Below are 24,298 nucleotides of genomic sequence, written 5' to 3'. Positions count from 1 at the left end.
GGCTCCTCTGACATGTTCAGAACCATTTCTCCTAATCACTTGTTTTGACTTCTGGCTATGCCTTATCATTACCTACAAATTCAATAAACAGCATACATATTTCATAGTTGAGACTCAATGAATCAGGACAACAGTATTAGAAAAGAAAAAAAAAAACAACAAAACGTTAAGCCTCTTATATTTTTGTTTATATCACTAAGCATCATTTCCAAATTCAGAAATATTTTTTAAAGTATCCCTTTAAAATACGCATTTTAAACTATCCAATTACATAAAGGTTGCCACGTGGTTACTCAGATTTGGGAGAGGGATAGTACAGGTTGGGAGAGATTTACAAAATTAAAAAGTGTCTTTTTAAAACCAAAGGAAACATACACACACATTTCTAAGCACACAGCCTATTTGCCTTTACAGTCTACTGATAAACACTGATTTTTAAACATTGTATATAAAATTAAATAACATGGAAAAAATAAATATGCTTTATTATATAAACACATAGAAATCTGTACTGCTCAAAATATTCAGATAACACTACGCTTGGCTGCTTAAAATTGTACTCAGAAAGTATGGTAGTGATATTTACAGTCTTTATTTTTCCTAGAGATAGATGCAGTGAGGTGATAAAACACTGATGTCAGACATTTTCTCTTCCTACCTACAGAAGCTGCAAACTTTCAAATGAAAATGAGGTAGACACAAATTCATAAGTTGACCAGGCAGAAACAAAAGCACAGTTCCTTCGTGAGCTCATAAACTCTCATTATTCGGGTTGACAGGCATTATTCCAAAGCACCTACAGCAAGGCTCAGAGAACACTTTTGTCAGGAAAAACTCACACAAGCAATTCCTCCTAAGGAAAACCATGGCCTCCAAGGCAGTCAGCAAGCAGATATGCCTGTGATAAGTCGCTTCAATCACGTCCGATTCTTTGCAATCCTATGGACTGTAGCCCACCAGGCTCCTCTGTCCATGGGATTCCCAGGCAAGAATACTGGAGTGGGTTGCCATGCCCTACTCCAGGGGATCTTCCTGACCCAGGGATTGAACCCATATCTTTTATGTCTCCTGCATTGACATGCGGGTTGTTTACCACTAGTGCCAATGGGGCAATGCATAAAAGGAAAGCTAGATGACCATCTTGGACAGATTAGCAACCTTTTCAACTTTCGTTGTCTTGAAGTGGCTTACTCTAGAATGCTACAGAGTTTTAACTCACTCCTCACTATAGTTTGACAACTCTCTTTCCAATTTATCCCTCTAGCCAAAGGATGTGTGCATGCAATAGGCAAATCAGTGTTAAGAACCTTATTTCAAAAACAAAACATTGCCAAGTCAGAGTGCAAGGACGCATTCAAAACAGGACAGAAAAGACAAAATCTAGGGAAGAGGTTTTCAACAATCATGATTCTAAATCTCTGGTGATTTGAGCCAGAACTAACGGCCTTAAAATGGGTACTTGAACCCTACATTCACAGAAGCTTCCTTTTAGAGTCTGGAAACTGTGCTAACAGCCATTTGGAGTTTCTTTCCTAAATATTGCTCCCTGGTAACAATTGTTGGACTAGGCTATCTTTATTTCGACCTTGGGAACGACCTACTCACACAGCAGTAGCTGCTTCTCAACACTATCTCCAGCGTGGGGGTACTCGGGATAAGAAAGCAACTCGGCCAGAGGGGGACTAACGGCTACACTTGGTCTCTAATAAATCTAGTTTGCTTTCTCTTGAAAACAACATGTTAGCACCTCCAGTATAGTTTGTCTTGTTGTTAATGTCACTGTCAGTTACAATGATGAAGCACCATAGAAGTGGCTTATGGCTATCAACATAATTCACTGAGGTATGCGTCAATTTAGAATTACTAAGAAATGGTACCAAAGCATCCATAAAAATCAACATACAAGTAAAATCCAAATCCTACTATAAGAATCTGAAAGGCTGCCCTTGCATAATTTAAGTCATATATTACAAACGGATCTATTTAAATAAAATGCTTTTGACTTAGTTGATTTTCAAAAATCACCATGAAAAGCCTTGTAAAAGTGGCCTTGCTCCCACGCTGCAGAGGTATTTGAATATATATTTGAATAATGATTACTTTACAAAGGAAGTGTTAAAATCATATAGGCAGCAAAAGCATTTTCAAAATCCATGTATTTGCTTTGGTGCATTACAGAGCATTTAGAATCTCTCTCTCCTTTTCGCTGTGTGTTGCAGAAAACTATGTGCAGGCCCAAGAACAAGAACTATAATAAGAAAAACTTAAAGTCTTTAGTTAAATTATTTAAGATCATGTTTTAAAATTTAAGCATTTAAACTCTTAAAGGATCTATGGGAGAGGGTGGCGATCCACTGTAAAAGAAATTAAACTGTGTTTAGAAAGTGTTCAAGAAAGAGAATGCCATGGAAACTAATATGTATATATGATATAATATATTGTATATATGCCATATACAATATATAATGTACAATAATATATTATTATTATTATTATTATATTATATATATACACACATATTCTGAGGATTAGGAGATGCTTTTTGGTGAATATTAAAGAAACACAACTTTTTGGAGAGCTACTATATATTTTGATATATACTACAGTGTGGTGTTGGTGTTGGCTGAGTGAAAAGGATGAAACTATAATGGGCCCAAGAGGGAAAATTTCATGAAAAATAATATGTAACAGGTGACTTAGGGAAGCTGGAATGCCAGAAGATGTTCTTGACATTCTAAGGTTATTTCTGATCTTTTTCACAAACTTTCATTTAGGGAGAGTGCCAGTACTGCAGACTAAATACTCTGGGTGAATAATACATCTGAACTGCCCTTGAATAAAATCCTTACAGCCCAGATAAATAGTACTACTTGAGATAATACTCTAATTCTTCTAGATTTCTACTTAACACAGAGTACAATAGTTAAGCAGCTAGTATTCTACTTATAGATACAACCTCCAACCTAGAAATCTCTTGACTCTTAGAAGTGTCAACAGATTAGTAGCCATGTCAGATCAGTTAATCTGCTCTTTAGTTGCTTTCAGGAATGGTTAAGGTTTTTTCTCAGAACCCTATAGAACAACAAAAAAAAAGCTTTTGGATATGAATTCACATAATATTAACTCAGCTTTAGTGCAATTAATGTATTCACAGGAATGTTGACTCTATTTACATGAAACAACCCTAGTGGCTCCATACCCGTGGCACCATTTAGCCACAGTATTGTTTTGACACAGCTGATCCTTCTGTTTGCCAAGATTTGCCCCAGAAGTTTGCATAGTATTTATAGAGCCAAATCTGTCTCACAATGTTGTTTAAAAGCAGATGACAAAGGAAGCCTGGGACCAAAGGAAAAACCGGTCTCAAACGGGCTCTGTGTCTTGATAGAAGAGAGAACATTTTAGGTGCCTTGAATGGCATCAGGTCACTGAGTCCACTGTTTGTTTTTGGAATTTTCCAAATGATTTCAGTTGATTTTATGGGCACAGACTTTTTGGCGATTGTGTTGAGAGCTGTACCCGAGTCACACAGGCAAAATATAGTCACTGAATCAAAAACTGCTTTGGCCTCAATAAGCAGGTATCTTCCCGCCAAAGTCAATACCACCAGCTTAGAAAAGGAAAGAATATCTGCTTCTGAGTTGTCTGCTTAAATCACTTTGGAGTTTAAAAATGGCACGGAGTTTCTTAAAAAAAAAAGAAAAAAAAGCACACAAACATATATAGTCTAGTTCTAGGAAAGGATGCTACTTTTGGGCATTGGCAAAAGGCCTGGATGAGGTACATGTATCCTGTAAAGTCACTTTGGCAATATCATTTAAAAAAATGAATTTTGTTGCATGTCAATATGAAGAAAAGAACAGACTGTGTATAGCACAGTTCCAGGGATGCTCTTGTGAGGAGGACCATCTGTCTCAAAGGAGTGACCCAGAGCACCTTGGAATTGGAGTGTTAGTTTTAGTTAGCAAACATGAATAGTTAGGGCCGTACCGAACTCCAAGGGCCAGCACTCCAGGCAGCATCTTGAGGACAAGCGTGTGTGTTACATTGCTCTCGATCTGGAGGTTTGTCAAGAACTTCACAGCTCAGATCCGGAAATCGTTCCCCACTGGGCCTCTGACAGACCACCAGCCTTGTTCTCAAGCCTCCACCACACAGCTTAGTACACTGGAAGAGAAAGGAAGGCTGCAGTTATTCTGTCTGAACAGCCAGTGGCAAATTTTCTTTCCCCATGAGAAAAATGTCTTAGCCAAGACAGATTATGGCACCAGGCAAGGTAAGCCTATAGGCAGAATGAAGCTGAATTACCAAAATATATACAGCAGATCTGTCCTTTCATGATGTGTGTATGTGTGTTAGTCACTCAGTTGTGTCTGACTCTTTGTGACTCCATGGACTATAGCTGGTTAGGCTCTTCAGTCCATGGGATTTCCCAGGCAAGAATACTGGAGTGGGTATCCATTCCCTTCTCCAGGGGATCTTCCCGAACCAGGGTTCGAACCTGGGTCTCCTGCATTGAGGGCAGATTCTTTACCATCTGAGCCACAAGGGAAGCCCCCTTTCATGGTAGCTATTGTTTATTAAGCATTTGCTCTTTATCTGTACTAAATGCTTACATATATGTTATCTCATCAACAGGAAAGTGTAATTATATGGGGCAACTGAGCTTAAGAGAGCATAACTAGATTAAGGTCAATTCAGCAGCAGGTGTCCAGGATAAGACTACAGCCTTTTCTTTCAGGTATTCAAAACCCAAAATCCAAGAAACAGATAAAAATCTAAAAACCACTTAGTACCAAATAAAGGATATAATGATTGAGCTGTTTTTCTTTTCTGGAAACCTCTACAAAGTTGTCACCAACCTCCTGGCTATTCTGTGACTCCAATCTCCGTAGACCTTTCTGACGTCCAAATATTTTATGCTGTCTCTGAATATGAGGATAACGATGGCATTCCCCTAGGAGGAGTCAACAGTGTGGTGGGAATGCTGGATACAGTTCTGACTGTTGGCTGGACCCACACTTATGAGGCAGGAACAAGTTGTATTTCTTGGACAGTACCGTGGAGCTCACATCCAGGAACACTGACTGTTCCCCTGCTGTGTCAAGGCCAGATCTCCCATGGAATTTGGAATGATCTGGTCTGTGCTGACAGCCAGCATCCCAGCAAATGCGTGTATTCTCCTGGCTTCAATCCAATTACAGAAGCTTACGCACAGGCCCCATGGGACAGAGTTTTACGAGGAGTTTCAGGAAACCCACAATATATGCGTCTCCAAACCTGATTTCCCTTTCCGCTCTTTCAGCAAAGCCCTCCAGAATGACGTACTATCAACAAAAGTTAACAAAACTCTGGTATGAGTGCCTATGACTACTAGGTTACATGAATGAAAGCATGAAATGTGGACACGGGACTTCGATTAGCCAGGGATGTAGACTAACATGCCTGTCCATCTCGTGTGTCTCTGTTCTCCTCTTGGTGGGGATAGGGGGCCTCCATGATGTTAATCTTTGTGTTTTATTTTATAAATTTTATAGTCAAGACAGAACAACTCAACAAACTCTAAGTATGTGCTCTCCCTGTAGATTCAAGAGTATAAATATATACTCTCTTTTAATTAAATACAAAACAATAAACATCTAAGTCCTACACATGATAGTAGCTTAAAACCCCATTCAATAATATAGTAATACTAATGATAATTATTAGTAGTAGTAATAATACTGATTATCATTATTATAATAGCAGTTAACTATGATTGAAGGCTATGGGCTAGGTTTTGACTTGCACTATCTCATACAATAGACATGAATATTATGAAGTGGGTGCCATTATTATTCTCATTTACAGATGAGACTATTGATATTTGGCAAAGTTATATTATTTGTCAAAGCCACAAAGCTTGTAAGAGCCAGGGCTGGGACGGGGGCCCAGTTTTGTCTGCTCCAAATATTCTATGGCCTTTCATCAATCATAGCTGACAATCCTTTTTTTATTATTATTAATTTTTATTGGCATGCAGCTGCTTTACAATTAGTAAAGCAGTAGCTTTTGCGTTAGTTTCTTTTGTACAATGGAATGAATCAGTTATATGTTTACATCTATCCCCTTTTTTGGATTTCCTTCCTATTTAGGTCATCACAGAGCACTGAGTGGAGTTCCCTGGGCGCTACAGTAGGTTCTCATAGCTATCTATTTTATACATAGTAGTGTATACATGTCCATCCCAATCTCTCAATTCTTCCTCCCCACTCCCCCTTGGGATCCATTCATTTGTTCTCTACACCTGTGTCTCTATTTTCATAGCAAGCAATTCTTAAAAGGTTAAGAGCTGAAGAATTTCATTATTTGAGACTATACAGCTAATTATTCACTTCTATGATTAAAATGCATCACCTCTGATAAGAATAACAGCTTCTAATCCCCGATGAACAACAGCTGGTTCACTAGTAATTTGAAATAATGGGAGACACAATGCCATGAGAACAAGGGTGCACCACAAACACCCCCAAATTATGAAGATGGCAAAACTTCCATTGATTAATTTAACACACATTTCCAGTCACTTTAAAAGCACCCATATTTTAATCAGCAGAGGTTAACATTTTAAACTAGCATTATCTGTCTTCTTTCCTAACTTATCTCTATGTAGTCAAGCCATCTCTATATGGTAATGAATGCACTTTTAAAATAGTCCAGAATTAAGATAGATCTCCTAGTTAATTTGAAATCAAGAAGCTTTAACTAGAGCCAGTTCTTCTTCCTTCAAATAAACTATGAACAACAGCACTGTTTGGTATTTGTTTTTTCCCAAAGGATGTATAAGTGGAGTTTGCTCTCACCTCTCCCCAGCTGCCATAAGCCCACTGAGGGCAAGGGCCAGATTCGCAGGCTCTGTGCTCATCAGGTTTGATTCTCTCCACGCAGTCATTGGCAGTGTATCCATTCTCATCCTGACACACAACAACACGCCGCTGGGACCCACCAGCACAGGTACTGGAACACTGAACACAGCAGACATCAATCAACAGGTTAATCCCCACCTCAGGCTCCACCTCGAGGACCCAGAAAGCAGCTGGCTGAAGGGTCAGAGATGGAACACTGAACACAGCAGACATCAGTCAACAGGTTAATCCCCACCTCAGGCTCCACCTCGAGGACCCAGAAAGCAGCTGGCTGAAGGGTCAGAGATAGATGTGGCAGAAACCATTCTCAAGTTGTTCACAACGGACAGAATGCAATCCTGAGCATCTCCCTTCCATGGAGCTGCTTAATGTTCAAGTCTTAGCAATATCTGGGGGGCAGAAACACCACTTCCCCCTTGCGCATGTTAGGTCTCAGTAGGTGTTTAGGAACCGCCTAATGAGTGATCATGTCTTGTGATTTCCAGAGCTATCCGATTCATCCTCTGCAAGTCTGAGAGGCGCAGATGTACTGACCGACACCACAGTCTACTGGGAAATTCTTTTTCTTTTCAAAACTGCTAGCACTTATTTAGAAACAACATTTAACCTCCCTTTCAATACAGGGGTCAAATCACTTACTTGAGGAATTGCCAGTTGTTGAAATTAAGCTTCTATACTAACCCCTTCAGTTATCCAAGGAAAGCATCATGGAATGTCACTTACATATCATTTCCTTGCAGCTAACTTTCCCTTCTCTCCCTTCACAAAAAGCTCTACTTTCGTAGCTAATGTAGCGAGATTTGTTTTTCTTCTTTATTCTTATTCCCCAATGAACTTGAATTCCATATGACAAACTTCTCTTCAGGTGCATGAGCCCAGCCATGTCTCTCATGGTTGTCACAGAATTATGTTCAGCCTTCAGCATATTTCCCACACAAGCTTCTCATAGCTCTCTTATTTATCTGCATCTTGAGTGTTTTTTTTTTTTCTTTCCATTTTTTCCTTATCTTTTGAAACCCAATGTGTTTGCTAGTCTCCTTCACTCTGGCTCTTAACTTGTAAAATCTGTTTGCCTGTTAAAAAACCATCAAGTCCTCTAAGCAGTGCAATTCGCATGACTTATCAAGTCTCAAACTGCATTTGCAACACTGTTTTGAGTTCCACGTTCCAATGGCTGATATGTGTTATCAAACTCCAGATCAAACTAGTGTTATTTAAAAATAACTGTAAATACTGCTCCTTGCTGGTCACCTTCTATATAAAGATGTGAAAAAGTTTTTTACTTATTGTACTGGACTTCAGCTCAATTTCCCTGCCAATGTTGGTCAAATTATGAATGATTTTCAAATATACTGAGCTTAATTTTTTTAAATGCAGAGCAGGAAAATAGATTTATTAATTCTGTCTGAGCAATTATTTAGGAAATTTTTGATTTAAAAAAATCCTACCTTGATTCTCTGAGGGTTCTGTTATACTTACTCTAAACTTAAAAATACTTGTTTTCTACTTTTAAACAGCTTAGTACATAAGAAACACTATTATTTTAATTGGCTTTGTTTGGGGCCAAGAATTTGAAATCTTAGGAAGGACCCTCAATAGTATAAAGAGATTTGGAATATATATTTTGGCCCTTGGATTTTTCCTTTGATAATAAAATCTTGAGTCATGTGTTTATTATCTCACCTGTGTTATTATCCCCAATAAAATGGTAAGTCTCCTCAGAACTTCAATAGCATACTTGTATCCCTAGCAGGTTCCACAGTGCTGGTTACATGATTAGAGTTTCTGGAAGGAATAGTTTCATAAACCACAGGCTATCCTCCCTTCAATATGGCTGAGTGGAGCAAGGAAGGACAACAGATCCAGGGTCAACTTAATGCATTGGCTGCCCAGTGACCAGTCCAATGCTTCCTACAGAGAATCTGACCAGAGACAGTGCTCAGCTGGGGGCCAAGCAATTGCACAGCACAGTCTAGAATTCGCACTGCACCATTCTAAACGCAGGGTCAGCCAGGGTCTTTATACTCCCACATACAGGTGAAATATTGTACATGATCTTTCTCCAGGTCCAATTTTGCCACATTTTTTTTTTTTTTTTATTAATAGGGATTCTTCATTCCATTCCCATGTTGCAGAATTTCACTATGGACTACTTTTGTTAACAATTTTCCTATCCTCTTTAGACAACATGTTTTCCTATGTAAACATTCCTTTGAACAAATCCTGTATGTATCATCCACACTCTACAAAACAAGAGAGAATGGCCATTAGGGAAGCAAGAGATGATGGACATCTGTTTTTTTTTTTTAACCTGCCTTGTGTATTTCCCATTGATATCTGGCAGGCTGGATTTTCCTTTAAGAAATCCATCAATGGACCTCACCTTAGTGGGACTGTATTTTTTTGGGGGCCATGCCATGCCATATGCAGGATCTTAGTTCCCTGACCAGGGATTGAACCTGTGACCCTGGAGTGGAAGTGTGGAGTCTCAATCACTGGACTACCAGGGAAGTCCCAGTGGGACTATCTTTTAAGAAGTTCTACACTTTCCTGAACAAGGAGTAATGGAACTGGCTGAGCCAATCAGACTTTCCTGGGAATTTGAATCCTGAGCAGAGCAACCCAAGGGTGGTTCAGAGTAAAAAGGGTTCATTAAGATAGACACTTCTTAAATAAATGATCTTATAGATATTGTTCCATCTAGATTGGAAAATGGCAACCCACTCCAGTATTCTTGCCTGGAGAATCCCGTGGATAGGGGAGCCTGGTGGGCTGTCGTCTATGGAGTCTCACAGAGTCGGCCACGACTGAAGTGGCTAAGCAGCAGCAGCAGCAGCAGATTGGCAAACCACAGCCTTGGGGCCAAATCTGGCCTGCCAGCTGCATTTATAACTAAAGCTTTATAGGAACACAGCCATGTCCACTTGTTTACATACCGTCTATGCCTGCTTTTGTGCTAAGACAGCAGAGTCTGTTAGTTGTAACAGAGACTGTAAGGTCCACATGGCTGAAAATATTATCTGGCCCTTTGCAGGAAAAATTTACCAACCCCCAGTGAGATCCCTGAAGATGCTCTGGGCTCAGTCTCTCAGTTCAGTTCACTCGCTCAGTCGTGTCCGACTCTTTGCGACCCCATGAATTGCAGCACGCCAGGCCTCTCTGTCCATCACCAACTCCCGGAGTCCAACCAAACCCATGTCCATCGAGTCGGTTATGCCATCCAACCATCTCATCCTCTGTCATCCCCTTCTCCTCCCGCCCCCAATCCTACCCAGCATTAGGGTCTTTTCCAATGAGCCAACCCTTCGCACGAGGTGGCCAAAGTATTGGAATTTCAGCTTCAACATCAGACCTTCCAATGAACACCCAGGATTGATCTCTTTTAGGATGGATTGATTGGCTCTCCTTGCAGTCCAAGGGAATCTCAAGAGTCTTCTCCAACACCACAGTTCAAAAGCATCAATTCTTCGGCGCTCAGCTTTCTTCACCGTCCAACTCTCACATCCATACATGACCACTGGAAAAACCATACCCTTGACTAGACGGACTTTTGTTGGCAAAGTAATGTCTCTGCTTTTAAACATGCTATCTAGGTTGGCCATAACCTTCCTTCCAAGGAATAAGCGTCTTCTAATTTCACGGCTGCGGTCACCATCAGCAGTGATTCTGGAGCCCAAAAAAGTAAAGTCTGACACTGTTTCCACTGTTTCCCCATCTATTTCCCATGGAGTGATGGGACCAGATGCCATGATCTTAGTTTTCTGAATGTTGAGCTTTAAGCCAACTTTTTCACTCTCCTCTTTCACCTTCATCAAGAGGCTCTTTAGTTCTTCTTCACTTTCTGCCATAAGGGTGGTGTCATCCGCATATCTGAGGTTATTGATATTTCTCCCGGCAATCTTGATTCCAGCTTGTGTTTCTTCCAGCCCAGCGTTTCTCATGATGTACTCTGCATAGAAGTTAAATAAGCAGGGTGACAATATACAGCCTTGATGTACTCCTTTTCCTATTTGGAACCAGTCTGTTGTTCCATGTCCAGTTCTAACTGTTGCTTCCTGACCTGCATACAGGTTTCTCAAGAGGCAGGTCAGGTGGTCTGGTATTCCCATCTCTTTCAGAATTTTCCACAGTTTATTGTGACCCACACAGTCAAAGGCTTTGGCATAGTCAATAAAGCAGAAATAGATGTTTTTCTGGAACTCTCTTGCTTTTTCGATGATTCAGCGGATATTGGCAATTAGATCTCTGGTTCCTCTGCCTTTTCTAAAACCAGCTGGAACATCTGGAAGTTCACGGTTCACGTATTGCTGAAGCCTGGCTTGGAGAATTTTGAGCATTACTTTACTAGCATGTGAGATGAGTGCAATTGTGCGGTAGTTTGAGCATTCTTTGGCATCGCCTTTCTTTGGGATTGGAACGAAGACTGACCTCTTCCAGTCCTGTGGCCACTGCTGAGTTTTCCAAATTTGCTGGCATATCGAGTGCAGCACTTTCACAGCATCACCTTTGAGGATTTGAAATAGCTCAACTAGAATTCCATCACCTCCACTAGCTTTGTTCGTAGTGATGCTTTCTAAAGCCCACTTGACTTCACATTCCAGGATGTCTGGCTCTAGGTGAGTGATCACACCATCGTGATTATCTGGGTCGTGAAGATCTTTTTTGTACAGTTCTTCTGTGTATTCTTGCCACCTCTTCTTAATATCTTCTGCTTCTGTTAGGTCCATAGCATTTCTGTCCTTTATCGAGCCTATCTTTGCATGAAATGTTCCTTTGGTATCTCTAATTTTCTTGAAGAGATCTCTAGTCTTTCCCATTTTGTTGTTTTCCTCTATTTCTTTGCACTGATCACTCAGGAAGGCTTTCTTATCTCTCCTTGCTATTCTTTGGAACTCTGCATTCAGATGGGAATATCTTTCCTTTTCTCCTTTGCTTTTCGCTTCTCTTCTCTTCCCAGCTATCTGTAAGGCCTCTTCAGACAGCCATTTTGCTTTTTTGCATTTCTTTTCCATGGGGATTTTCTTGATCCCTGTCTCCTGTACAATGTCACGAACCTCTGTCCATAGTTCATCAGGCACTCTGTCTATCAGGTCTAGTCCCTTAAATCTATTTGTCACTTCCACGGTATACTCATAAGGGATTTGATCTAGGTCATACCTGAATGGGCTAGTGGTTTTCCCTACTTTCTTCAATTTAAGTCTGAATTTGGCAATAAGCAGTTCATGATCTGAGCCACAGTCTGCTCCCGGTCTTGTTTTTGCTGACTGTATAGAGCTTCTCCATCTTTGGCTGCAAAGAATATAATCAATCTGATTTCGGTGTTGACCATCTGGTGATGTCCACGTGTAGAGTCTTCTCTTGTGTTGTTGTAATAGGGTGTTTGCTATTACCAGTGCGTTCTCTTGGCAAAACTCTATTAGCCTTTGCCCTGCTTCATTCTGTACTCCAAGGCCAAACTTGCCTGTTACGCCAGGTGTTTCTTGACTTCCTACTTCTGCATTCCAGTCCCCTATAATGAAAAGGACATCTTTTTTGGGTGTTAGTTCTAAAAGGTCTTGTAGGTCTTCATAGAATCGTTCAACTTCAGCTTCTTCGGCGTTACTGGTCGGGGCATAGACTTGGATTACCGTGATGTTGAATGGTTTGCCTTGGAAACGAACAGAGATCATTCTATCGTTTTTGAGATTGCATCCAAGTACTGCATTTTGGACTCTTTTGTTGACCATGATGGCTACTCCATTTCTTCTAAGGGATTCTTGCCCACAGTAGTAGATATAATGATCATCTGAGTTAAGTTCACCCATTCCAGTCCATCTTAGTTTGCTGATTCCTAGAATGTCGACGTTCACTCTTGCCATCTCCTGTGTGACCACTTCCAATTTGCCTTGATTCATGGACCTAACATTCCAGGTTCCTATGCAATATTGCTCTTTACAGCATCGGACTTTGCGTCTATCACCAGTCACATCCACAGTTGGGTATCGTTTTTGCTTTGGCTCCATCCCATCATTCTTTCTGGAGTTATTTCTCCACTGATCTCCATTAGTATATTGGGCACCTACTGACCTGGGGAGTTCATCTTTCAGTGTCCTATCTTTTTGCCTTTTCATACTGCTCAGTCTCTACTGGGGCTAAATGAACAGTTTTGCTTTTCTTTGAAAGAACCAGTTCTTTTTCTTTTGCTTGCAACCAGAGACCCCTAGTCACTAACACTGAAAATCTCATAGAAGGTTTGAGTTTACACAAACACATTCTGGAAAATGAAGTTCTGATTCCAGAATCTACTGAAAATGCTCGATTCCCATTCTCTAGTGTTCATAATTCTCTGCTGCCTCTCCTGCTGTTGCAAGCAGGAAGAATCAAGCAACCCAAACCATGAAGAGATGCATATGCATGTCACACACTCCTGGGAGTAAGTCAGGCACATCAAGCAAGAGCTGAAAAATCTCATCGTGCACCTTCAGCCTCACTTAACTTAGGAAAAAAAAAAAAAAAATCCCCAAACAAAAAACAGGCACAATGAGAAGAATGGTATTGCCCATTGCTGCAAAAAGGTTACTTAATCCTCCTTAATTGGGAACTCTGCCCAAGGGCAGAATCATTCAATCTTAAAGGAATGCATTATCCACAAACGTAGTCCTAAATAAGAATAGCTTTCATTTTTTTTTAAAGTTCTAATTTTATCATTAGAATACACATGTTTAAGCTGTGAATTTTTTCAACTGGAAAAATCATGGGATACTCAGTGATGACCTTGCTTGATCACTCTTTAATGTCGTAGAACCCAAATTTCTTCTAACCCAGGCAAAAGAAGCCTCAAAGTGGAAAGTAAGGGAGGAGAATGAGATGCTGAAGATCCCGGGCAGATGTTCTGCTTACAATCAACAGGTGCAGTGTATAAAAACCCTTAGGGGCCATCAACATTCACAGGAAAGTAAGCCTAATTCATTGAAACATAACCATAGTGGAAAACTGACCAGTTCCTTCTCATGCTTTTTAGTCCAGAAATAATTAAACACAGTTAGCAGTACTAGAAGGAAACAAATAATAATTAAAAAGCAGACTTCATGAGAGATTAATAAATACCAAACTCCCCAAACCTCCCCCCAGGGTCTCCTGCTGCCCTACCCTTCCTGTAGCTCCTTTAGACATGTCCAGTATTCCAGAATATAATTATTTTTTGCAAAACTATTCAGTAAAAATTTCTAGAACTTTTGAGAGCATATTTTTCCTTTGAATGTTAAATACTATTTGTCAAGTTCTTCCTAATTTGAAGGATAAAAATAATGATAACAATAATCATCAACATTTAATTTTCACTCTATGGCAGGGAGAGTGTGAAACAGTATTTGCATTGCTTGATTTAATTCTTACAACAACCCAGGAAAGTTGCCACTATTGTTAATTTTGTTTTAGAGATGATGAAACAGGCTCAAGTTGGAGAGGGGAGTGGCTGAAGACCCCAAAATTGGAAAATGGAAGTCCTTGGATCATATAGAGGCAAATTCCCTCAAAGCCTTGCAGTTAACCATTCAGTTATGGTATTTTTCCTCTAAGCACAGATTTTACTCAGCTGAGTGTTTCTCTCCTAATCCACTACTACAAATGGCATAGCAATTGTGCCACTTTAAGACTGCACTCATCTGGAAAATAGCAAGAAGGAAAATGACTCTCATTAAAAATTTCCTTTCAGAAAAGTTCTTCTGCCCTTTGAATTTTTCTTCAGGTAAGGAGAAGCCGTCTGCCAGCTCCAGGATCAATCATCATGGTCTTCATAGTACCTTCTAGGAAGCCACCTGATGAAGTCACCCAGCAGCAACACCCCCTCCCCCACCTGGTTAGGGTTAAGGTAGCTTAGAGTTGTCTCAAGTGACACCTCTTCCTGGACTACAATTAACCCCAACAAATGAAAAGTACATATCAATCCCTCATGAGATAAAAATGCTCCAGAGGTGTTTCTAGTCTGCTTCTCTCTGAACACTATGTCATGTGAAAGAGAAGAAGGTAAATTCGGGAAAGACTTGAGGGAATACTCACCGCTCCCCAGGGGCCTGTCCTCCACTGATTTCCTCTGAGCACGTGGGTGCGGCTAGGGCTGATGCTCCTGGGGTGATAGTCCTCATTCAGGAAAGGGTTCTGAGAAAGGTCTGTGTCTGGGGTCCACTGAGGGCATGGTGACATGGAACAGTCCTGGTCAGTTTCTGGGATATAATCTGGGTCGCACTCACTCTGATCAATCACGTGGTCACTGTAGTTGACACAGACCACTTGCCGGGTCGTCCTACCTTGCCCACATGTCACGGAGCACTACATTGGATATTTAGAAAGGGAAAGAGAAAGGATATTCAGCCAGTTGCTCAGTCCAAAAAACGTGGCATATATCCTGGTGGCTCAGATGGTAAAGAATCTGCCTGCACTGTGGGAGACCCGTTTTTCATCCCTGGGTTGGGAAGATCACCTGGGGAAGGGAATGGCTACCCACTCCAGTATTCTTGCCTGGAGAATTCCATGAACAGAGGAGCCCAGAGGGCTACAGTCCATGGGGTTGCAAAGAGTCAGACATGACTGAGTGACTAACACTTTCACTTTTCACATCCCAGTCTCTCCCCTTTTCTTCCCACCACAAGGCCATTTCATGGAGAATGCCTGCTGTGTATATTCAAAATACACCTCCAATCAGCCACTTTGCATCATCTCTGCCATTGCCTCCCTGGTCCAGGCCACCACCTTCCCCTGCCAGGACCATTGCAGTGGCTTTTCAGCTGGGGTCCTGTTTGTAATCTTTATGCCTTCGCCCACAACCCAAGTCTGTTATCCACAGATATGTTAACCATATCATAAACCATGACCCTTGCAAACAAAACTCAGATCATGTCATTCATCTAGTGACTACCCAATTCACTGTGAATCATGTCCAAAGTCCTTACCTTGACCGGGTAGGCCCTTCATGATGTGTTCACTGGCTACCTTTTTGACACATCTCTTTTTATTCTCTATACACTGCACTCCAGCCCCACTGACCTTATGGATGTTTTTTGACTAGGCCAAGAACACCCCAATCTCAGGGTCTTTGTAGCCACTCTACTTTCCGCTGCACAACATAGACATCCATGCGGCTCACTGCTTCACTTCGTGCAAGCCCCGCTCAGTGCAATGTGGGGACTTTTCTGACTACCTTGTCTAAAAGCACATCATCTCTTTCTCTCTGCCATCATTGTGCTTGACCTTTTTTCTAGTACTTATCAGTATCTGGTGCTGTATCATATATTTATAGCATTATTTTTTCTTTGTCTGGAATTGCCACTGTCATGATCTTCATAAAGGCAAGGACTTTCTTATTTGTCAGTCACTGCCCTTTCTTAGTAAGTTTTACAAATACCTGGTGAGTAGACTGATGGATGTGATAGACATCTGTGTGTGTATGTTTGGAAGCTCAGGGCACGAGAGTGAGATTATCTATCATTTACTGAGCACCTTTCTCATTCTAAGCATTTAACAGATAGACTCTCAAACAATCCTTACAACCTTATAAGCTATTCTTTTTTGCCTCTTTTAAGAGCAGAAGAAACTGAAGTTTAAGGATTTACACCAGACTGCTCAAGGTCATGCAGCCAGTTAACGTCAAGGTCTGGATGTTTACACAGCTCTCTTTGAATCCAAAGATTTGAATTTACACAGATTTGGATTTTCTTTCAGATTTCACATATGTATTAATGGTGTTTATTGAGATATTCATCTCTATTCTTTTTACCTATCCTGAGCTTTGGATTTCCTGGACTCAGATGCTTTTTGCAAGGCACAAAGCAGCAGTTACCTGCAAAGGCTTTTTCTATTTTTATAAAAGTCCACAGGTGATTCTCAGTGTGCACAGTAGGCTGGGTCCATAGCATTAGCTGAGGATTCCCACTTCTTACTCTTGGCAGGGAAGCAGAGGCACAGGACTTCAGGGAACCATACGATGCAGGAGGCACCCAGATTCAAGTCGAGGCTCCCCTTGACTGCCCTACTTCTCCCTGCCACTTCTGGCACTCCACAAGCCTGCTACATTCTAATGTGGCTTGGCTCAATTAAAACTGCATTTTTCAATCAGCCCAACAGGGTGTGGGCTTAAGTAGACTGTAAGTTGATTTACACATTTTGACGAAAGTGCACTTCTTGCACATCTGGCTATGATTCATACCAGCTGCACATACATGGAGAAAAATAACTTACAAACCAAAGTCCAATTCTAAAATAGTACTGATTGACCTTCTTGACCCATGACTAGTCATCCTTCTTACGGCTCCCCTAGTCCTCTCCCAATTCCAGAGAATTCACTTGCTTACAGGGTTCCAGTCCAGAGCCTTCCATTGCCCGCAGGGAGTCACAGAACATTCCTCCTTTGCCACTGGTCTAGGTAGGGTCGCACAGGCACTGTCATCAGCCACAGAGCCGTTCTCATCCCGACAGCTGACATATCTCATCCGGGTACCTTTTCCACAAGTGGCTGAGCACTGGGTGTTGGGGTGAAATAATGCAGAAAGGTTATTTGAAAAGGTCATTCACTGGATAGAAACCTACTTCCTAAAGTCATGTCAGAGAATATCTGCCTCTCCTTCCACCCTCCCCACTTCTTCCATTCTACTTCTTACTGGAGTCCAGGACCCAAATCGCCACTGGGTCCTTGGTGCAATGTGGTTGCTTCTCCTTGCTTCCGGGGCAGCTGGGGGAGGGTGACAAGATGGTAATTCACAGTCCTAGAAGTGGATGGGAAGAAAAAGTCAAAGTTACCTTTCAGCCATGGCACATACGAATATAAGGACTGAGAATTCTAAGATCTCAGGCTTCAGTGTGATTTGGAGCAAGACACATGACAAGTCACATGACATCTTGGGCTTCGCTAGTGGTTCAGATGGTAAAGAATCCACCTGCAATGTGGGAGAACTGGATTCAGTCCCTGGGTTGGGAAGATCCCCTGAAGAAGGGAATGGCAACCCACTCCATTCTTGGTATTCTTGCCTGGAGTGGGTATTCTTGCCTGGATAATTTCATGGACAGAGAAACCTGGTGGGGTACAGTCCATGGAGCTGCAAAGAGTCAGGCAAGACTGAGTGACTAACACTTTCATTTTCACATGACATCTCGCAGTTCCCACTACAGATTCAACTGTAAAATGGGATATAATCTGAGTTCCTTTGTGGGTGCCTTAATACAGAGCAGGAGTTTACTTTATGATTTTCTTTCTTTTTTTTTTTTGGCCACGCCTCATGCCACTTGCAATCTTAGTTTCCCAAACAGGGATTGAACCTGTGCCCCCTACAATGGAAGCAGTAAGTCTTAACCACTGGACCACCAGGGAACTCCCTACTTCATGATTTTCAAAACCATATATGTTTCTTATTTGTGTGAAGAAAGATATTATAAAATGGCACATAATTTAGGAAAAAGCAATATGCCCTTTTAAAATTATTGTTACTGTAAAAAAAATTCTGAATGCAAATTCTGTTCCTACATTTCATTTCCTAGTTAGTTTCTGCTAACCATGAACGTGCCTTCCAAGTGTACCTGAAGATACCTCCTGAAGCCCTGAAGAAGGTCAAATCTAGCTATAAGAGGTATGTTCAATATCCCAAATCCTAGAATTTGTATCACACTCCTCAATCACAGGAAATTCCTATGATGGATTGAGGTTATCCCTGTATAGATAATATGCCCAGATTTACAAATGGGAAAACAAAAGTCCACACCTGATCACAATCATCCCAAGCATCAGTGGTTATCAAATGTTCTTAGATTAAATGCATATCCACTAAATTCCCAGGAAGCCCTGGGCACAGTGCAAAATGCTAGAGGCTCGGGGCTGAAGTGACTTTAGGAAGCTTACAGACCGAACAGGAAATTCTGTTATCTGGCTCCAGACCTTGCTGATTCCTCTGCCTGGGTCCAAAGAGAGGCACAGGGAACTTGGTACACAGTGAAGAATTTATTCACATGCTGCAACTGCAGGAGCTTCGCTATAGTCAGTCCATGAATATTACTGAATAACTTAGAAATATACTTTGTGAATTTCTAAGAGAGTTGCTAAGACCTCATTTCTTGATTGTTCAGATATCATAGCTAATACTTCCCAGTCAACATGCAGTGGGTTGGAGCATTTCAATAAGTAAAACTAAGAATTACACAAGTCACATGTGGTATTTAGTTAACTAATCAGTGATGATAACATGAGCTACACTGCCATACTCGTTTCCTTTTCAGACTCTTCATCATCAACGACCCATGCTGCAAAGTAGCAGAGTGAGGGTCTCAGAGCAAGGCAGTACACCTGCCAGATGGGGCCTCAGAGCGTGAGTTCTGGGCATAGCATGGGTTCAAATCTTATCTTCTGCAACTAGCAAAGCTAATGTGAAAACTTGTTTCTCATGACATACTCTCTTTATATAAATGATGCCAAAATCAAGGTCCACATTGAACAGTATACTGGTGAATGATTATCAACTAGATCTCTTGAGAAACAAGGTGTGTTTATAGATACAGGTATGTGTGTGTATATATATCTGTATATATATATGCTTATTATAAGTTTTTTTCTGATATAAATAATGTGTAGCATGAAGTTTACAAATAGTAATAAGATATAAATTTTTAAATTTTAAATTCCATAGAGCCAATTAATTCTTTCAGATTATTTTTGTTGATTTTTGCTGAACTCTTGAATTTAGTGCCAAACTATGGTTGTCATTGCTAGACCAGAGTAGTTCTGACATGAATGTTAGCTGATATTTTGCTTACAACAAAGAGTACTGTGAAGGAGAAACAATGAAGATGTATGTCAGAACTTCACTCATTCACCAATGACATGAACAATTTTTTTGTTGAATCAGGTAATAATTTTCAAATAACTGAAAGATATTTCTTTAATTTTTTTTGTGTTCTTCACAACATAATAGCTGCAGCCATAAGACTGTTTAAAGTTGAGTCTGCATTATTAACACTTGCTCCATCACCTTTTTAAGCCTAAATTAATAAACAGGAAAATCAATTAAACTCTGACTCACAGCATTTGCTGATTTCTGTGGTATAAGTACTCTCATTATGGCCAATGTCAACCTAACAAGTTAATATCAATGAACACAGACTGGGAAAGGATGTGCAATGGTTCACTATTATGTAGTATTTTCACCATGCAAATACATACAAATGTAAGGTAAACCATAGTAATAGGAAATAAAATGTAAAATACAGGAAGTAAAATATAGGAAGATAATTAGAAAGTGATAAGCTCTGACTATTTCTCAACCTATTTTTAATATTATCTATTTAATTATAGGTTTTTATTTTCAATTTTCAACAATGGCAGTATGTAACAATCAGCTTGCAAAATTTCTGAAAATTTACCAACCATCACTTGTGAGCTGGAACAAGATAGCTCCAACACATGCAGCCTGAACATACGATACAATTTGCTGAACCCTACATTGGAATTATTAAAAAAAAAAAACAAATCTGAGTTCAAGAAAACAAGCACAAAGAGTCAATCTTCACCACCTAGGAAGAATCATAATTAAGAATCGACATACAATTCAGAATCAGAATCAGAATCTACACACAATTCAAAGAAATAGAGAAGACAAAAGTGCTACATCAAAAAATTAGATCCAGAATATAACACATAAGTAAATCCAGAACAATATAGTTGATCTACTGTTTCTTCTACCTACATACTTAACTATGAAAGGATTTCTGTTTTGACTGAGCTCCTGGGAAGTTTTTGCATCTTAGTGCCCAAGGTCAATAACTGATTTTGACAAAGGAAACTTACCTGGGTGTCAGTTGGTCTAGTTGCTGCATTGCAGTCATTGTCATCCACCACTGACATGTAAGTCCCAATGATGCATTTCACCGCTCTTAGTTGGTATCCCTGTCCGCAAGTGACACTGCACTGAGGGGAAGAAATAAAACAGAAAGCATATACAATCTAGCAAGTGTGCTCTTTCCCTAACTTCACCTGTAATATTCACAAGAGAAAAAATATTTCCATCATAGTGAGCCAGAGGACTGGCACCCCAAGAAATTAGTTAAGAGCAGGTAATCCTACTTTGTACAAATTACACTGATCAATTATCAAGATACCACATGGAATTATTTCTACCTCCCATAGGAACGATGTTTGTAGTTTAATTCCTCGATTGCATACCCCTGGAAGGAGGGGAGTACATGTCAATAATGTTTACATCTTTCACACTATACCTAGCAGAATGTGTGGCTAAAACAGCTACTTTGTAAAGTTCTTATTTGACTTCTGCAAAATTTTTCTAAAGAAATACAGTTTGCATCAATATTTCTATACAAGAATGGTCATCACAATATTATTTATAAAAGGTAAAATATTAGAAACCATCTAAATAGGGAAGAACCAAAGTCAATTCAATGTACCATAGCTAACAGACCATAAAGGAAATATGTCCACTAAGGCTAACTGTTATATTTAAAAGTGGTTAAAAAACAGTAAGTAGAGGGAGTGATGTCATGGAAAGGGCAGATAGTGAAGCTCCAAGAACTGATCCATTCCCCCTCTCCGAAAAAGCTATCAAACTGGCAAAAAGTGGCAGAATCAGGTTTTCTTAAAGAAGAGGGTTCTTTAAAAAGATCAACAAAATTTATAAACCTTTACGTAGACTGACTCAAAGTAAAACAGAAGATGTAAACAATTAGAATCAGAAATGAAAGTGAGAGCACTGCTCCTGACTCTATAGCAATAAAAATTAGGGACAGTGAAAGGAGTGTGGACGATTCTGTGCAAACATATTAGCCAATTGAGATGAAACACATGAATTTCCAAACACATACAAACTATCCAGAAACACACAAATCACATCCAGAAACAAACAAATCACAAAATCTGACTTAAGAAGAAACAAAAAAGAAGTAAAAATATTGACTCAGCAATCAAAGATCTCATAATAAAAAAAATGTCTAAGACCAGAGGGCTTCACTGGTAAATTCTACCAAACATTTATAGAAGAATTAAGCACTATTCACAATGTTAAAAAAGTGCAAACAACCCAAATGTCCTTAGAGGGATAAATGGATAAATTACGGTATATGCACACATGGAATATTATGCAGACATAAAAAGGGATGAGGTACAGATGTGTGCTACAACATGACAAACCTCAAAAACATTATGCTATATGAAAGAAGCTGGAGACACAAACAATCATGTATTGTATGATTTCACTTGTATGAAATACTTGGAATAAGTAAACTCATGGAGCTAGAAAGCAGAATGCTGGTTACAGGGTTGAAGGAGAAATGGGGAGTAACAGCTTGATGAGTATTTTAGCATGATATAATGTTTTAGAACTAGATAGAGGTGGTGGTTGCACAATATTCTGAATGTACTAAATGTCACTGATTTGTTCACTTCAAAATGGTTAATTTTGTTACATGAGTTTTACTTCAATTAACAAAATAAGTACAATCCTAATATTAGTTTTTAAAACATAAGAAAATCATAAATATATTAACTCTGAAATACAGAGTTAGGAGTATGGCTATCTCCTTTTTGCTAAATTGCTTTTTGCAAAACTTCTCTTCTAAACATGAACTATCCTTCAGTAATATTAATGGAAAAAAACGAACAACAAAGAACAGTTGGTTGCCCTGAACTGCATGTTTAGTCAAAGGAAGGGCAAATCTCCGGCTAAGATTGACATGGCATAGACATGGGAAAAAAAAAAAAAGGCCACTTAGTTCTAAAAGATGTTATCTTCAAATCTTAACAGTGGCCCTGAGCTGCTCTCTCCACCTGTTAACTATTCACAAGAGATATGCAGATGTAGACAAAAAGGAGGCAAGGTATGGAGTGTAGGCAGACTCCACCAATTTACTGAGTGTGATCAAACATGATCAACCATTCTGACCACCAGGGATGCTGTGTAACAGGGCGTATTTGGAAACGTTCCAATGTGAATGGTAGAAACTGTAAGGGTGCAGTAATAAAGCTGCTCTCATTCACTGCACGCACGTTGGAAATGAAGACATAAGCCAGGGGGCTGAAGAGGCTGTGGCTGTGGCTGGACTGGGTGGAGGGAGAGGCAGTCTTAGAGAGATTATGTAAGTGACAGCGAACAGCTGCTTTGCTTCTCTTGGGAACTTGGAGTGCTACTTAAATAGTACCCAGAATGCTTTTGCTTCTATATTAGGAAAGACTTAATTGCAAGAGTAGTGGCTTCTTAAATGCAAGCCCAAGGGAGATTCTCACTCTCTCCTTTCAGAATAGTTCAAGTGACCGTGAAACCAACAATGGGGACTTGGAAGAGGTTCTTTCAAAGAGAGAGGATGCCTGCAAACTTTGATCTAATTAATTTTGTTTGAAAAGCCTGACTTATTTTTAAGAGGTGAGCTTAGGAATCATAACACTGGGAGCTAAAAAATCCCTTTCAAATCCCAGCCCAGACCCTCCTGCCAAAGACACTGGCGCTGGGTCACATTCTGTTACAGACCCACAGCCGCATGCTAGTAGATAGCATCAGCCAGGCACGAGAAGTTCTGTTGTGAATTTGTTCAAATGTGCGTGTGCTCAAGCTACAGTTTTAACCCAAGGGTGAACGCCCTCACGTGGGTCTGGAAAGGGAATGATCAGCTCCAGGAAGGGAGCAACAACCCTCAGAAGCATGGCAGAATGGTTACAGGGTTTCCAGCGCTTGGCGCCAGAGAGGTACTGCGCATGCCACATGCTACAGTGGTGAAATCCCTGCCACTGGAATGTCCCTCTGCAGGCCTGCTCCAGATAAGAAGGAAAGAATGTAGTTAAGAACTTTATCATTCAAAATACCTGTCCCCAGGGACCTGCCTGCCAGGACGCACATTCTGGCTGCTGACAGGTCTGCATGGAGGTTGGTTTGGTCTCAGGGTCACAGATTCTATCGTTTAATCGATCTTCGCCAAACTGACACCAGACCTGGCGGTGTTTATGCCCCTTTCCGCAGGTGACCAAGCACTGTAAGAAAAGGTGCAGCTAGTCAGGGTCATTTCTGAACAATGCACTCTGGTTCTCGCGGATTAGTCATCGATTAGCAAAACCAGGTGTGCTTTTTTCCCAGAGCAATTCTCTCTCTTGTTGCAATCTGTAAACATATCAAGCCTTATGCTTTTTGCTCAGTCACTCATTCGTTCATTCATTCTGTATTTATCTAGGCTCTGGGCCAGTTTCAAGCACAGCATAAACTTCACACAGCATCATGCTCTGAAATCCTGAAAAATAGCATCCATGGCTTGGCAGCATACAAGTTAATGGTAGGGAATTTATGAGTCAGATTAACCTGGGTTTTAACCTAATACAGTTGACTATGGATACTAAGTTAAGTGATCTCCCAGTACTTCAGTTTTCTCGGCTGTACAATGGGAAT

General features: G+C 40.3%; 1 protein-coding gene across 1 annotated transcript in view; it reads right to left on the bottom strand.

Moving 5' to 3' along the window:
- Positions 1–24,298, bottom strand: part of ADAMTS9 (ADAM metallopeptidase with thrombospondin type 1 motif 9) — a 164,716-nt gene that overhangs the window by 64,999 nt on the left and 75,419 nt on the right. Inside the window, exons 22-28 of the mRNA XM_081524492.1 lie at positions 23,725–23,889; positions 20,707–20,826; positions 17,537–17,641; positions 17,231–17,398; positions 14,943–15,212; positions 6,843–7,004; positions 3,991–4,167 (exon numbers count right to left, since the gene is read on the bottom strand). Of these exons, the coding sequence (XP_081380618.1) occupies positions 3,991–4,167; positions 6,843–7,004; positions 14,943–15,212; positions 17,231–17,398; positions 17,537–17,641; positions 20,707–20,826; positions 23,725–23,889 (1,167 nt within the window). The remainder of the gene's footprint in view (positions 1–3,990; positions 4,168–6,842; positions 7,005–14,942; positions 15,213–17,230; positions 17,399–17,536; positions 17,642–20,706; positions 20,827–23,724; positions 23,890–24,298) is intronic.

This window comes from Giraffa tippelskirchi, chromosome 9, assembly GCF_054371585.1.
Source record: "Giraffa tippelskirchi isolate mGirTip1 chromosome 9, T2T-mGirTip1v1.2.pri, whole genome shotgun sequence".
NCBI classification, from domain to species: domain Eukaryota; kingdom Metazoa; phylum Chordata; class Mammalia; order Artiodactyla; family Giraffidae; genus Giraffa; species Giraffa tippelskirchi.
Note: the sequence above shows the minus strand (reverse complement) of the source record. Positions and strands in the feature narration are given on the sequence as shown.